This window comes from Temnothorax longispinosus, chromosome 12 (assembly GCF_030848805.1).
Source record: "Temnothorax longispinosus isolate EJ_2023e chromosome 12, Tlon_JGU_v1, whole genome shotgun sequence".
NCBI classification, from domain to species: domain Eukaryota; kingdom Metazoa; phylum Arthropoda; class Insecta; order Hymenoptera; family Formicidae; genus Temnothorax; species Temnothorax longispinosus.
Genome location: NC_092369.1, coordinates 13,488,162 through 13,504,385, shown reverse-complemented (window position 1 = coordinate 13,504,385; position 16,224 = coordinate 13,488,162). Strand labels below are relative to the sequence as shown.

Below are 16,224 nucleotides of genomic sequence, written 5' to 3'. Positions count from 1 at the left end.
CAATATGACAGTTATAAGATGGAGACGCGTATCGCGATTATAGCTAACGGAACACACCGACCGATCGTTAGAGCCGGTGCACACCTGCATAATTCGTCCTGTCTAATTGCCGGTCGCCGATCAGAAACTACCGCTATTCACGATTTTCAAGAGCGAAACTGCTGCCTCGCGATATTACTGAACGATATAATTTCCTTCTCCCGCAAATGAGTTTTGCACGAAGTTCAAATAACAGACGGACGATTAAATTAATTAAAAAGAAAATACGAGACAGCAGTAATTAATTAATTATAAAAAGAATCAAGAGAAGCTCGCGTTTCAAAACAATTGTAGAAAAAGTTCAAAGGCTAATAAACGAGCAATCGAGAGATGTTAAATAAAAAACAAACGTCCCTATGATTTTAAGAGATATATTAAACTATTTTTGTTTTTAAATTTAACATCTCTTGTTTATTATATAGCCTTTGAACTTTCTACATTAGCAATAATTAAATTACAACTGAAGCTGATGATGAAGTTGGTCTTATATATTTGACAGTCGGATGAAAGATGCAATTCCCGTAACGCAGCGGCGAATTAGAAAGTCGGGCTGATCATCGGATGAATACGTTATGAAACTTGACGCTAATGCTAATATTTTCGCGATCTGAGGCGAGCCGGAGGATTTCAGCGGAATTTCGTAAAGATACATCCGGCGATCTCCGCCGAAAATCTTAACGAGCGTTACGACCTAGGTGTTTTACGTGGATGCTCGCTCACCGGGGTGCTTCCTCTCCGGATGCTCTCCGGAGCCGCCGGCCGAAACCTTCCTTCGATTTCGCCACGAGAGTTTCTCGCTCGCGAGATGATTCGACAATTATGCAAATTAATCGCCGTTGATTTTTTGGATCGTTAACCCCGTTTCGCTGGACGATCTCTCGCAATCGCGTCGCTAATCGTCCGTCCGAAAGTTTGCATCGCGAATCGTCTTGTCTCTAGGATTGGATCGATTATATCCGCGAAAGATCCTGCCGAGTTTACGACGCGGATAATTACCGATTTCGACGAAAACGATAATTCTGCAGTTTCTACTATGTTATTCTCAATTGAGGAAGAGACAAATTCCATAATCTTCCCGTCGTCTCGCGCATGTGTGCGCGCTGTAATAAAATCCGAATGGTCTATTATTCGCGCAATTTTCTCGCGCGTTTTCCGAAGAATCGCGTGCGCGATTTGCCGCGTGGCATTCCCCCGCGCGTATAGTCGGCGAAGCGAGTTCGACGACAGGAAGCACGACGTCGCCGTCGCCCTGGCGTTCGGGTACGTTGTGTTCCCGATATCTTATGCCACTCGTGTCCATCACACGGCGCATTAAAATCTCACGCACGAAAGGCACACCGGGGTTCTTGCATAACTGTGCGTGTCTGTACTGCGGCTCTCGCGGTTTACTCGGCGTTTCACCGTTCTTACGATCGGTTTCGCTAATTCCTCAATATATCAGCGTACATATATTACCCGGCGTTCTTTACGACGTGAATAAGCTCTGTAATTCTCGGTTCCGTTAAGAAGCCCCATCCGCGTTGAATCTTACACGTACCTATTGTGCGTAATATCTTATTAAAGGTGCTTTCATTATGCATTTCGCTTCGTATTTACATCACTAATTGTTATCCGTAATTAATTTTTTTTGTTTTTCGAATCGTCTGAGGAGATTTAATTGGTGTAGATTGCAGCCGGTGGAACACAATGTAATTCGCAACGGCATTTACGGAAGATTGCTGTTAATTTTCTCTTATACATTTAAGCATCGTGAATTATGTGGCGTGTTCGCGCAGCGCGATTCAGATTAATTATACCGTAACCGCGGAGGTCGCTGAACCGCGAAAGAATTTAGAAAAGTATCGCGCTTTGCCAAAGGCACGGTCAGCCGAAGCGGATTTTTCACGCGCGAATCCGTGACACAAACGTATATAAGGAGGCGGTTACATTGTTGTGTAACTCATACGTATGTACAACGCACGCTTTGTCTTCATTCTTTATCTTGAAGGATCTAAGCGAGATCCAGTTAGGATATACGACTCGTTCCGCGCGAATGTGATTACGAAATACAGACGCTATTACGTCCGTTAATTCGTCCATTAAAAAAAAAAACTGCATCCGCAGGACCGCAGAATTTATTATAATTGCATTTGCAGTTCTGCAGTTTTATTCGTGCACTTGGTGCTCGAAAGAAAAATCGCGACCACACAGACAAGAAAAGAAGTGTTAAATCAAGATTTATGTGCTCGTATATACGAAACAATCTATAATCTTGAAATGAGATTATATGGCGTTAAAAGAAAACGAGATTATATTGCGTAAAGAAAACTTGCTTGAATAAAAGTCATTTATATAGTTTAACCAAGAAAAAAAGTTTGAATAAAAAGTTGAAATTCTTGTAAGAAGATTATAGATTGTTGCGTACATATGAGTATAAGTGTTGATTTGACGCTTCTTTTCTTTCTGTGCAGACGTATAATCGTGGGTAATCGACGCGACTTTCAATTTACATCATCGTCGCTTTGTTAGGCTATTACCTGGAGAGGGCTATTACTCCGTATGGACGAAATGTAGAAGGGAACGTGCAAACGTCACGTGGCAGTCATTTCGTAACGATAACACGTTGCGCGTGCAGTCTATATCCTCGACTCGATACTATCCGGTAATATAGTTCACGTCGCTGGAACTGACACCGCGCGCGGCGCCGCGCCGCTCTCTCATTGCGTCTCCGCAATCAGGGCGATCTCGCGGCAGGCAATTCTCGCTCAGAAGCGCGTAAGATGAAGAATTTCAACGAAAACAGGATGGAAAAAAAAGAACGCAGCGGGAAACGCGCGAAGGCGCGTTCTAACGCCGGAAGTCGCGTAGCGAGCGAGGATCGCGTGTCGTTTGCAAATTGCGGGGGGAACGTCTTCTTCAGCGCGCCTTTGTTACGCCCTTCGGGAACCCGGCTGATTGTGAGTCAGAGGCGGGAGAAGAAAAGAATACCGCGCCCGTGTGTGAAAGCCCGAGTGACGTGTTACACACGTGATGTGCGCGCGGCGGGGAGGAGAGGCAAACACGGCCGTCGCGAGAGAAAGGAAAACCGAATAAAGGCGACGCGAGCGGGAAGGGACTCTCGTTAAACATTTTTACTTTATCTCGCGTCGACGAAATTCGGCGTGTATACGTGTTCCGAGCGATTCGCGTTTTCAAGTCGTCCGGCACGAGAAGAGACGTCTTAAAGGTCAAGTACCTTCGACTTCCGGCCCGGCTTGGACCACGCGGCGCGACGGCGCGTCATTCCGCTCGAGAGTAATGGCAGCGCGCGAGATGTCGTGACGGAACCGCGTCATTAGGTGGTATTCTTAGGTATCTATTGTGAAATTGATTCTAGATGATGATACCGGATAATCGCAGCCTTAATGATATAATGATAGATTTGCGAGGGATATTTTTGCGGTCATATACGATTATCCTTAACTTAAAGCTAGCGCATCTTTTTATGAGAATATCTCGCGCGTTCGTAACATCCAACAAGACTAATATTAACGAACGTGTCATTTATGCATTTAATTGAAGTAGGAAGATGAAACTATATTTAACCATTTAACTGAGAGATAAGCATTATTTGCCAATATCATTTAATCTCATGCAAATTCGAGTTGCGACAATGGCTTTTATTCCCAAAAAATTGCGAATTCTCTGCAATTGTGCGGTGAAATGTGAAGAAGCTCGGATTTCTTTCTTCCCTTCTTCGTCGAACCCGTTATACGTCGAAAAGCCAAAATAAATCGCGTGGAAGCGTGAACGTGGCCGGTCGTCGACCTCGCGGATTCCGGGATTCTCTCTCGACGGGTCCCACCTCGATATTTTCAACGGTGATCGGGGCCCAACGTTTGCGAGGAGCGGCGAGCGGCGGCATGGCATTTAGCTTTTCGCGTGCCGTTAATTGCTTCCCATTGCGATCGGGCGTCGTTCCTCAATTCAGTGACGAGGGAGGACACCTCAGCGTCAAGGAAACGTTCGTCAAATGCGATTTTTAAGAATTGGGACTTCCGTAATTATCCTCCTTGCCCAAGACGTGGACGCGAGAGAGGGACAGATGAGAGAAAGTAAAAAGTGAATATAAATAACGTACTTTCTCAATATAACAGCTTTCATATCGTTGCGTTTGATATTTATATTTAAACACCTCTTATTATGCTTCTTTGTAATTGTTGAGAAAAATTTACGTTGAAATTAGTAGCAACTTGAAAAAAAAAACATGGTAGAACATAACTTATGGAATATAATGCGTTTAAAGTTCAAATATAAAGAACCGCACTCGCGTATACGGTACAGATGACGGAGGGACATTTCGGATTATTCTAGCGGAAAGTATCTTCTTTCGCGGAAGCAATCATTGGTAACTTCGTCGCGATACTTCCATCACGGATAATGGCTGGATAAAACATTTCGCGACAAGAGCAGGAAGAGAGCGCCTGCCGGGTATACCCGACGTGACTGCCTACAAAGTCAGCGAGTCAAGTTCACAACTCTCTCATCATTGTCTCCCCGCGGGCTGATAATGATAATCCGCCGATGATTATTGTCATTACGACTCGCGCTCGGGATGAAGCATATATGCGAGCATCCCAATTTACTCACGCGGGGGCCCGCCGGCGCCGCGCCGCGCCGCGCTCCCCGCCTCGTCGCCTCGAGGTGGCTCTAATGAATTTTCTGGAGCGATAATCCGCGGCCTCATTAGACGCGATGAATGTGCACGAGCGCCGTTTTAATCGCCCGCTGGTAATGGGCAGATTTGGTCGATTATGTTCCCCCGCGTCGCACTAACGAGAGGACGATTTTTCCGCGCGTAAATGAAATGTAATACGTGAAATAAATCAGACGTGGTATTTCGTTACGCCACAATGTAGTAACGATGTACGAGCCGTCGAGTTGTTAATTATAATCATACATTTCGCTATGTGTTTAATTTTCATCGCTCATCAAAAATACCACGCGGGTCTGCAATCTCGCTCTGCATTGCCGCGGTAATACATTTAATTGAAGTTCTCGTCGCTGATCGTAATGCGATCGCGCGAAGTTGATGAATACGGAATTGCAACGCCAAGCGGCCGCAGCATGATTTCACGCTACAGAAGCAATCCTTACGCGTTTCGGTGCGTGAATCGCATTTTTATTGCTTAATTAGTCGCAAGCCAACGGCCACAAACAAGTTTCCATCGATATCGTGGAATTTCGCCACGGAAAATCGATTGACCGAAGAGAACGATTCGCTTTTCAGGCACTTTCGATTCGAATTATGTAAACTGTCGAAAATATCGTAAAAAGCTGCATTTGCGGTTCTGCATTTATGTTTGAAAAAGTATTTCAAGAATATTGCTATAATAGAACTGAATAATCAGAAATTTTCACGTGAATGCGTGCATTAAATTACAATTAAATTAGAATTTTCCAAAATATATATAAGGCGTTTCGCGTAATGTAAGTTTTCGCAATTGTTACCGAGATCGATGATTCGCGATATCCAGGGGAAGAGATCTGCGAGGATAAGCGACAGTTCGCGTAAGGTCGACGAGGTCCAGCTTGTTCCTCGCGAAAAACGATTAAACGGAAAGCAATAGCTCTCATACATACGCGTTGCTGCCGTCCGGCTGTAAAGATCGCGCGATCGGCAGAAGTTTTGCTCATTTTCGCGTTTTATGATTCCCATAAAGTGCGAAATTGCGCGGCGCGCTCGCTTTCGTCTCGAATAATCGTTGCCCGCTGCACCGATCAAAGAATCTTCTCATCTTCCGATTTCGTTTTCCTTTGCGGACCGCGTATATACGCCTCGAGAGGCACTCTTGACGGCTACGGCGGGCCTATTTGTGCCGTTAAACCGGGAAGCAATCTCGTGGCGGAAATTTTAGTAAAAATCGTAAAAAAGCTCGTCGGACTCCACGTAATTGGACCCGCTTCGCGCAACAGAGCATCTGGCGTTGTTCGATTCGCGAGTTATCTTGAAATCGAGAGCGATTCGTAACAGGTGAACTGGGGTTATTAAACCCCGAGCTATTAACTGAGATTCGTCCGACGTGTCGGGCGTAAATAACGATAAATTACCGTACGGCGAGTACAATGCCCGGGCGATACGGATATACGGGGGGATCGTTCGATGGGTGTATTCGATTCGTATCGCCGCGCGTCGTTGCTCATTCAAATATATATCTGGCGCGTACGAATACGGCACACGGATATCGAATTAATTAATCACGTGAGGTAATCACCGTTACGCTATTGACGCCTGAGAAATCGACACGATGTCGAAGACGCCGATGTTAATTTAACATTTACAATCTAAATTCGATTTTAGATATTAAATGCGATGATAAGATCCATCGCTATAGTTAAGACTTGTAATTTAGATTTATTAGTTTAATTCACTAGGATTTTACGGTTCGAATTTATAATTCGCTAATGTAATGTGCATATCTAATACATGCATACATATTCATATATGCATCTATATATTAATTATATTAATATCTAAAATATTTTTCGATCTTAATGTTTCAGCGACCGCGGCGATAGCGAGCACCGTGCAGATCGAGTGCGCGAGCGAGTCGATAATCGTTCACATCTCGACGGAGGGCAACACGGACTTCCACGGTCTGGTCTATCCGCGCGGCTTGTCGAAAAACAGTACCTGCCTGCAGGAGTACAGAAGTCAGCCCGCTCCGATCACCTACAATCTGCCGCTCAGGTCCTGCAACACCATGCCCACCGAACTGGTGAGTTTTTTCCTCTATAATCGAATCTACATTTGCATCTACATCGTCAGAGATACTCCGTGTATGTATGCATGTGCATCATGTGCGCGTATATTTCTTCGACGCATTCCAATTTCTTCAGATTTATCCTTAAGTTAGCCTTTAAGTTACCTTTTAGCTTTTCTAATTACTGATATCCTCCCGTTTATGGTATACGTGCCGATCGACTGCGGCGTAAATTATCGTGTGCGAGCCAATTAGATTATTACCCATTATCTTAACAAGCGCCATGGAATTATCGCGCAGGAGTAGAGGCAACCATTATAACGTTGCATCACCCGTCCGCACCTTCGACCGATCGTTTTAATTCGGTTTATCGCCTTCTCCACCCGTTTAAGTGCCTCGCAGCAATTTCCCGGTATCGGTAGCGGTAATTACCCTAAGATTTCTGCTTTATGACAGACACGGATCGAAATTATCCGAAAGGCATGATTAGAGGGTTCGATTAGAGGTGGAAGTGGAGGCGATATCCGTAATCTTCGACTTGTGACGCAATTGCCTCATTCGTTCTGTTTCCCCGCTCATTCCGACACTCCTAACTAGGAACTAGACTTATCGCGCTCATTTTGACGCGGCATCACGATATTTCGGATCGGGATTAAAATCGCACTTGTTACGTACACTGAAAGTAAACTATAGAAAATTGCATAAGTTTATACATTATTTTTATAATGTATCGTGTAATGAAATCTTGTAATTTTTAATCCTTTGATGAAGGAAAATTAGAGGATAATAAAAGATTAACTTTAAAATCTGTTTGTTAGAAATTCAACGATTTCTTACATTAACAGATGCATGTATAAATATATGTACGATATAAGTAATAGATTCGTGACTTTCAGTAAATTGTAGACGATGACTCATAACATCACGATGGATCAGCAATTTAAAAGACCTTAGAATTAAAAATTGTTATTTGTCAAAGTATAATCGTAAAGAGAAAAGGGTTGAAAGTCGTATATACAAGAAAATAAAAATTTATATATAAAAAATTAACGATGAATTAGCTATGGATGACTATTCGAATTGGCTAATACAATTGTTGCTGCTAATATTACGTGATAAAAATTAAGTAGATGAATAAAAACATTCGTTATAAAGATGTTGACGAATATCTCGAGGAAGGAAATCCTGTACGTAGATAGACGGTCCCGTGTAACAAGCGCGATATTATCGCAACAGTCACGCGAATAAGCGCTATTAACATGCCTAATGTTATCGCAACTATTGTTATTACGTCATTATGTCATTATTATTATTATCACAGCTACAATGTATACTCCGAGAAGGGAAGAAACATGGTTATTTGCGATCGAATATCTCGACACGTATATCGCGGTCGCTGCAACAATCGCGATCGTCCGTACGCGTTCGTCGGCGATGAGAAAAAAAGAAGAAAGGAAATATTGAGACGTGAATACACGCGCGAGTACACGCTTGAAGAAACGAGGCGCATTAGTATTGGCCGGGGGGATAAGCAAAGTGGTGGACGGAAATACAGTGGCGATGGTGTGATGATGATGATGGTGGTGGTGGTGGTGGTGGTGGCGGAGTAGAGGACACGTTCGTGTAACGAGGGAATCGTGTGTCGAGGCGAGAGATCGTTTCCTCGCCATACCATAACTGGACCGTTATGTGACCGGACTTACGGCCTTCTTCTTGTGAGCGTTACGAGAGATATACAGGGTGTACCGGAATCAGAACGGGTGCTTTCAATCGCAACTCCTTCGGCTAATTAGGCAGCTGTTTTTCTTGACGGCGAGCGTCAGGAAACGCCATCATGTATTTTCGATTATTTGCACCACAAGATATTTATGTAAGATCATTATATTATATCTGCAATGTTTCGTATATCTCTAATTGGCTCTAAATGAGGATTCTGGCTTAAAACTCATTTGAAATTATCCGAAATATTTTCTATAATTTGTTTTTTTCTCCCTTCTTAAACTTCGTTTGCCAGAAGCAAATGCATTAAAGGTTTTTGTCGAGGAAAAATTATTTCCAAATTAGACAAGATCAAATCGATGTTCACTGATTTTAACATACCCTATACGCAATATGCACGATTGAGTTCTATGTTATGCCTTATGTCAGTGCGCATGTTTGTGTCTGTAACGGGCCGGTGCTCGGTCTTTATTTCCTTTACCTATAATAAACATTTAAAAATACGCGGCTTGACTTTACAATCTAATCATCGCGGCTTGTAAGTCCAACGCCGAGATGATGACGATATTACTGCGTAAATAAATTCACGTCCCTTTCTTATTCATTCTCCCGGATCAAGATTAGAAACTGCATCCTAATAATATCTCGGGGACAAGTAATTAAAGTGTAGTCTCAAAATTTATCTCCTAATTTATACCTCTCATAAACGTATTCCCGCGAGACGTGAACGATTGCCTGGGCTTAGGCATCGCGGTGTGACTTCGTTCGTTTATAGAATAATTGTCTACGCCCTCCGGGTTGATATAATGGAGCAGCAAACATCTCGCGTGACGCAGAGACATGTGCTGGATTTCTAATCGTCGGCTTCCCCGCGAGCCCTCGCATAAATACACTGCACAAACAGTATGTCGAACGTTTCGCGGACCTCTTGTGCAAGGACAGCAGTAATCGCCGGGTGTGTATGTAAAATGCGCGGCTGTGAATCACATTCGGCGTCTGACTAACGCGATATCTTCGGCAGAGAAGAAACGAGAGACGACTCGCAGCTGTCATCCCTTACTCCTTTTCTGCAACGCAGATGCAAGGCACGCCGGAGTCGCTGACTTCTTAACGAATCGTTCTCGCTCTCCTTCGATCGGGCCGATAATGACGCCGAGCCGATCCCGAGGCGATGCGGAACCGCCTCGGTATCCTCTTGGCGTATCGATGATTAGAAACGTTCAGCGGCCGCGATAATCATGGTGACGATAACGTGCTTTTCATGCCGTGAACTCAATCGAGGATGCTGGAACTTAGAAATAGTAGAATAGAATAAAACGATGATACATAGGGTGAGTTAAGGTATTAGTGAAATTTCGTAATCGGAAATTATATTGATATATTAATTGTCAAGACGTATTTTTAACGTTTATTATAACGTTGTTGAACCAACTACGGTCGGAATAAATAAATAAATACGATAAGGATATATATACGATATACGCGTGTGTGTCATGTTACATTAACAGGTCAATTTTGGCGCAATTTTCTGATTTTAACACTTTTCTTTGAAAAACATTTTTAACATTTTAAAAATTATAAAATTATGTTGAACAACACTATTATTCACCTAAAGAGCCTAATTACGAAGATATACGAAAAATTGCAGACAATAATGACCTTACATAAATCGTAATCGAGAAATATATTTAATCGTCTGTACTCCTCGCTAAACTAATAAGCTGCGATTGAAGCAGCATTCTTTCGAGTTTTGATCTCAACGAATTATTTGTTACGACGGATTGGCGGGGGCCGTCTGTATTAGCGGCACAGATTGCATCATTACTTTAACGAATTGAATTCACCGGACTCGCACATTTGTTGTCGTTGCATTCGTATCCGAACGTGAATCGCGCGATGCGCGGCGTCGAGAATTAGCTTTGGTGCAAGCGCACCTGAGCGTGCATTCGACAATTTTATTTTACCAACGTACAATATGTCCCGCGTCACCCGCAGTCACCTCGGAAGGGCGAAGGTGCGACGACGACGATGACGACGGATTCCCGACGGGGGGGGATACTGGTTTCTCTCTCCCTGGCGTCTAATGGCAGCAACACCTACCGCCGACACCGAGAGGCTGCATAATTTAAGGGCTGGCACGCCGAAGGGAACAATAATTCGCGGCCGGTACGACGCGGCCGCTCGCTCATAAGACGAGGTCGGATAAGGTGAGGGGGAGTCTTTGACCTCCGCGTATACGAGCGGTTCCCGGTGATTCTCGACGGATCTTTCACCCGGTGTGGGCGTCGCGAACGCGTACCATCGTGGGCAGTCGCGCCGTGGTATACACGCGTCGTTCGTTTTCGCACGTGTGCGTTAAATCGACGTCATACAACTTCGGCGTTCTCGCACAAACTTGCTATGTTTGGACAAAAAAGCGCGAATGTAACGTTAAAATACAATATTAGTTTTTACAATGCACTCGCGATTTTAATATCAGACGGAATATCAGAATATCTTTTTGAAGTCGATTTTTCCTTGGCGAGAATGTCCGAAAATCTTCATCTTTTTGCAATTTTCCAATTTTCTCATGTATCCTTATTTTCGAATTAAAATTATGTTAAAGTAAAATACTACTGTCTACTTGAAAGTAGACAAACAGTATAATTCTATTGTTTATTGGTTCGTTTAATGCTCATCTTAGTTCGCAAGAATTTCTTCTTTTCTAGTCATTCATGACTCGAAAATAATCAATGCCTTGTTATTTTAAATTAAAACAAATCGACTTCAATTAGAGAAAAGCTGTCACTAAAATAGAAAACTAATAACAATTTTTACAAGTATAACTTGAATGTCTGAAATCAGGTGCGGTTTATTTCCCTTCTTTGCGCAAGTAAGATGAGCTCCAGCAAAATGGTACGCGAGAAGAGGCGGGGGCTATTATGGCGATCAAGCGCGATCCTTACGTAATTGTCTTCAAGTGCACATTCTCATGTACATACACGTGATTCGATGTCTTCTTACGCAATAAAGGACTTCTCGCACAGAAAACCTACGAGCGGTCATGCTATCAAATTCTTCCACGTATAAAATTCGATTATCATTATTGTCCGATAAATCCATCCACCTAAGAAATCCCGATTATAAAAAATTCTTGCATTATTACGCAGGAAGAAATTACAGACGCTTTTTTCAAATCTGCATTATCGCATATCAATTTATTCGTCTAGCTCTCACGAAACCTCCCGAGACTCTCTTCATAAATAATTTCGCGTTGGAGGCTGGCAATAAAATCCGCGAGGATTGAGATGTAAAATCGCCTTCTTATGAATTTTACGAGGCTTTACGTTTTTTTTTCTTCCTCCATTTGCAAATTTACTATCGGCTATGAGGACTTGGGTTGAACATCGAGTGGGCCGGTTTGCTATCTTAAAGGCAATGACGTGAGCTTTGCCCACGCCAGTATCGTAAAAGTAAAAGTCTGCGGCCGGCTTAATTTGTATCCTTGAGTGCATATTGGCATTTATATAAATTCTCATAGCTTTTTCCCGAAGTTCCGCGAAACAGGTTCATCATTAAGATATATGCCGCAAATGTATGTAAAACATATGCGAATATATATTTTTGCTTTAATCGGCACAGGACGAGAAATAACTACATAAAAACATTACAACTATATATATAACTATTTATTGCAAAATAACAGTTGAAAGAAGTTGAATTTGTTATTAACCGAGACACAGATTATAATTTTAATGTGGTCGGCGAGAAATTTCGCCTCGCTTTTTAGCCGAGGGTAATCGTGATGTGAAATTTCGCTGAGAGGGAGCCTCGTCTCTCGCCAGAAATGGCTACGCGAGATTTAAATTGGTCAGTCTGTCGAAATCGCAAACTTTCTCTCGGTTCTCAAAAAGGTGGACCACTTGTAGGTAGACTCGTTATTATATAATTTGATTTTTTCGAGCCTCCTTTCTCTACTTCTCGCCCGTTTTTTTTTCTCCGAAATATATTGAGTATCCTTGATTTTTACGGGCTGTTTGTTTTTCTTCGCTCAAGTTCTGTTTAATAGCTTTCGCCTTAAGAGGATTCGTATCACGGCCGATGATCTTTACGCACGTAAAATCAGCTCGGTAACTCTCCTCTGACCAAAGAGGATACCAAATCGCGGGGGAAAAATTCGCCGGAGGTAGTCAGACCAGTTCGACAATGCGTACAACGCATTCGCCGTTTATGCACCGCCTACCTGCGGCGCGCGCGTTTATTTTACCCGGACTTTATGCGCTTAATTTATCTGCTGACGTTCCGTTAGAAAATCCACTGACTAATTTAGAACGCACAGACAAACTTCAACTTAACGAATGATGTTAATTTAAGGCATGTCGTTAACAAGAAGAAACGTCTACAGTCTACAAGATATACACACTCGTACGGCCGGAACGAATTTGATTATTTAAAGACTTTGTCTCGTTTGTCTTAGCAAACGTAAAAATACTTAAATACATACGCTTAAAAAAAAAAAAATACTCTCGCCTGTCATTTTCGTAATTATTTGCTGAGTGCAACATAAGTATATAAAAAAGTTATGACTATGTGGTTAAAAGATCTTAAATACGTTATTACTCTGGAATTACTAATAATGGAGCTATTAATATTTAGAGAACAGAGGTTAGATATAATTGCACGCGAATAATTCAGGAATGCTTGTTGCAATATGCAGCACCTTAGCAATGTTATAATCGCGCGATGCGTAGTGCCGGCTAAACGATAAATCGCATAAATTTTTCATCAGCGACATCGGTCGTCCGTAAAGAAGAGATATGAAAAGAGATTATGTCATCTCTTAATAACGGTGTCAATAGCGAGCGAACACGGTGCCGCCGTCGCTAAAATTAATCGGGATTAATAGTTACGGTGGCTCTTAATTGACCGTTCAATAGCCCCGGTAAATTTATTCCACGGACCCATGTAACCGTCACGTGTGGTCGCAGGCTAATTTTGATGCGATTCAATTATTACCGCCGTCCCTCGATCCCCGCGAATGATACATCGCCGGGCGGCGGCGTGTATCACTCTCGCGTCGTAAAAATCGTTAACGGAATCGTTGGGCGGCGGAATTATAGGACGGGGAACGGCGAGGATATCGCGGTCGTGCGTGGATATATACGCTAAATCATGGTGTGTCGCGTGTTAAGCGCGAATCGCGCGCGAAGCTCGCTCGCGGCATAGAGCGTCGCTGGCATCCCGTTCCGAGCGCAGCCTCGGCCGGGCCGGTGTCCTTGACTACGGCCTTGCAAATGCATCGCGTTGCAGCTGCATACGCGCCGCAGACACGCGCTCGCGCGCGCGCGCGCTCGCGGTAGCCGGCGATTAATCGGGCCGAGTTTATTGCGATCGCGTAACGATCATCGCGGGCGACGGCCGCTTTCGAAGGGCTTCGCCGGGGAGTACGAGCTTCGCGTGGGTATGATTATCGCGAGTATCGCATTAGGCGTAACGCGTGTAACGACCCGGCGCGGCGGTCTCCGCGGCGCGCGTGGCGTTTAGCTTTCGCCCGATGGCGTCGAGAGCGCCGTTCTCACTCTCTTACCTCTCGTTCTCGTGTATCTTCGCCCATAAAATCGCGATCTCGTTTCTCGACGGAAAGCCGCGCGTCACGGTTTCCCAGAAGTTTCACGGAACGCGTTGCCCAACATCGAGATAACGATTTCCATTTCCATTTTCCCGCTCTCCCAGCCACCTCAGGGGGCGTTTCTTTACGGCGTTTTTCCCACCCGGATGCACTTGCTCGAGAACGCCCGTCGATTCACGTTTCACCGCGATCGATGTCATTATTCAAATTAATACGATGTCGCGGACCCGAGACTGTTAGAGAGATAAGAGAGGAATTTTCTAAGTATAAGTTCTTTAAGCAAAAAGTAGCTGATGTATAAAAAAGATAAGTGGATGACATGCGTCTACACGTAAAGAGCTATTCGTTTGATAAATAACCAAGTTTGCCGCGCGCACGCACACACGTCGTGCAAGTTATTGAATTTAATCTCTACGCGTCTCTGCGGGGAAACGTAAACAGTGAGGTATGAACACTATGAACGTTGAATATTCGCTGATGGTCATCCATCCGGTTGGCGTGGCGAGATAATTAAAAAGGCCAATAAGTCTCGTCTGAGGCGTTGTTATTGTTCGACGGGAAGCAGCATCCGTCTCTTGCCGACGGAATCCGCCGGTATACCCCGGCATCGTATCCGTCTACGCAGCAGGCGGCACGTCCTCTCGCACCACCGCCATTAAGCCGGGGCGCACGGAACGGTGCCCTTGCCCGCGCGTTCGCGCTGCGCGCTCGCGCGGGATACAGAAAGGCCGGATAATATCTTCCTAGTAGTGAGGTAACCACCGGTTACAGGCGAACCCGCCATTCCTCTCCTCGAGGCCCAATTAAATCGTAAAATCGTAGCCCCGAGGCTTGGAAATTACACGCCGCTTTTACCCCGCTCTCGCTGGTCTCGCTTCCCTTAGCGACAGCTCTTTTTGCTTGACTTATCGTTTCTAAGGGTTGTATACTCCACTTTACGGGCGCGGCGGCGCGATCGACGATTAAACTTGAAGACTCGGAAAGTTTCCGCGTTGAATTAATTCGCGTTACATGCCGAAGCAGATTTTTCATTAATTCTAGATCGTCCGCGGGAGACATTAAGTATACGTTCCCGTAACTTGATTGTCCTTGATGTCTTAAAGTCTTAAAATAAATCTTGATTTGAGATATTTAAACGAGATTGTGAATATCGTATGAAAACGGAAATTAGATATGGTAATTCCTGGTTAAATGCTTCATAGACGTCCGAACAACGTTCGCTTACAATTTTTCCGACGGACAAAGTACAGACTTTAGACATCGGAGATTACGAACGTGTAAGAGCGCGCGTGATACTCTGCAAAATGTACAAACAAAGTCTCTCCGGGGATCAACGTCACTTGAAGCATGGGCGGCTATAATTTTGCACCCTTATACGCGCCGTATAATCATTGGCGTAAGGAAACGTCGTGAGAAAGGACTCGTTGATGCGCAACGTGGTCATCTCGCGATTACCTTGCCCACATGCCGCGTCGCGTCGGTGTATATCTTTGGAACCTGGGAATTTAATGGTCGACTTTCACCTCTTTCGTTTCGCCCGAAACTAATCGATCGCGACTTCTCGTTCCGCCCATTAAAACGTCGCTAAATTTGTTAATGCGCCTATTATTTTTCAGAATCTTACCGTAGATTGGAAAAGTATAGTCAATTACAATAGCTACAATTGGGACGCGATTGCGATAATAAATATAACAACACGTAAAGTGCCCATTTAGCACCAGTATCATATATAATTGTACATCAATTCAATACTTAATGGGAAATTACATTTCTAGCCTTGGCGAAATTACGTTTCACAATTGAACAGTAATCAGTGCGCTGATTTGAAAACTAGAAAACGAAGTGTATGAAAAGAACTCGCGGAAATTATTATTATTATAGACACAAGTCCCGCCCGACGAGAATCTCGATATTTATCTGCGTGTTATATCGGTCGCTATTTATAATAACATAATATCTCAATAATCTCAATAATAACATAATATTTCTCGCAACGGTAAAGTTAAGTTTTGCACCCTGATTTCGTAATGATTGTAATTTAACGATTCTATGATTAATGCGTTCCTTCTGCTTTTAACAGTTAGAGACCTCGATGCGTCAAGTGCCACAAGTAGACGCGGACGTAACACGGGCATG

At 43.7% G+C, this 16,224-nt stretch overlaps 1 protein-coding gene across 1 annotated transcript in view; it reads left to right on the top strand.

Moving 5' to 3' along the window:
* Positions 1-16,224, top strand: part of Pio (zona pellucida domain-containing protein piopio) — a 61,674-nt gene that overhangs the window by 24,176 nt on the left and 21,274 nt on the right. The window contains exon 4 of the mRNA XM_071795837.1: positions 6,562-6,776. Within this exon, the coding sequence (XP_071651938.1) occupies positions 6,562-6,776 (215 nt within the window). The remainder of the gene's footprint in view (positions 1-6,561; positions 6,777-16,224) is intronic.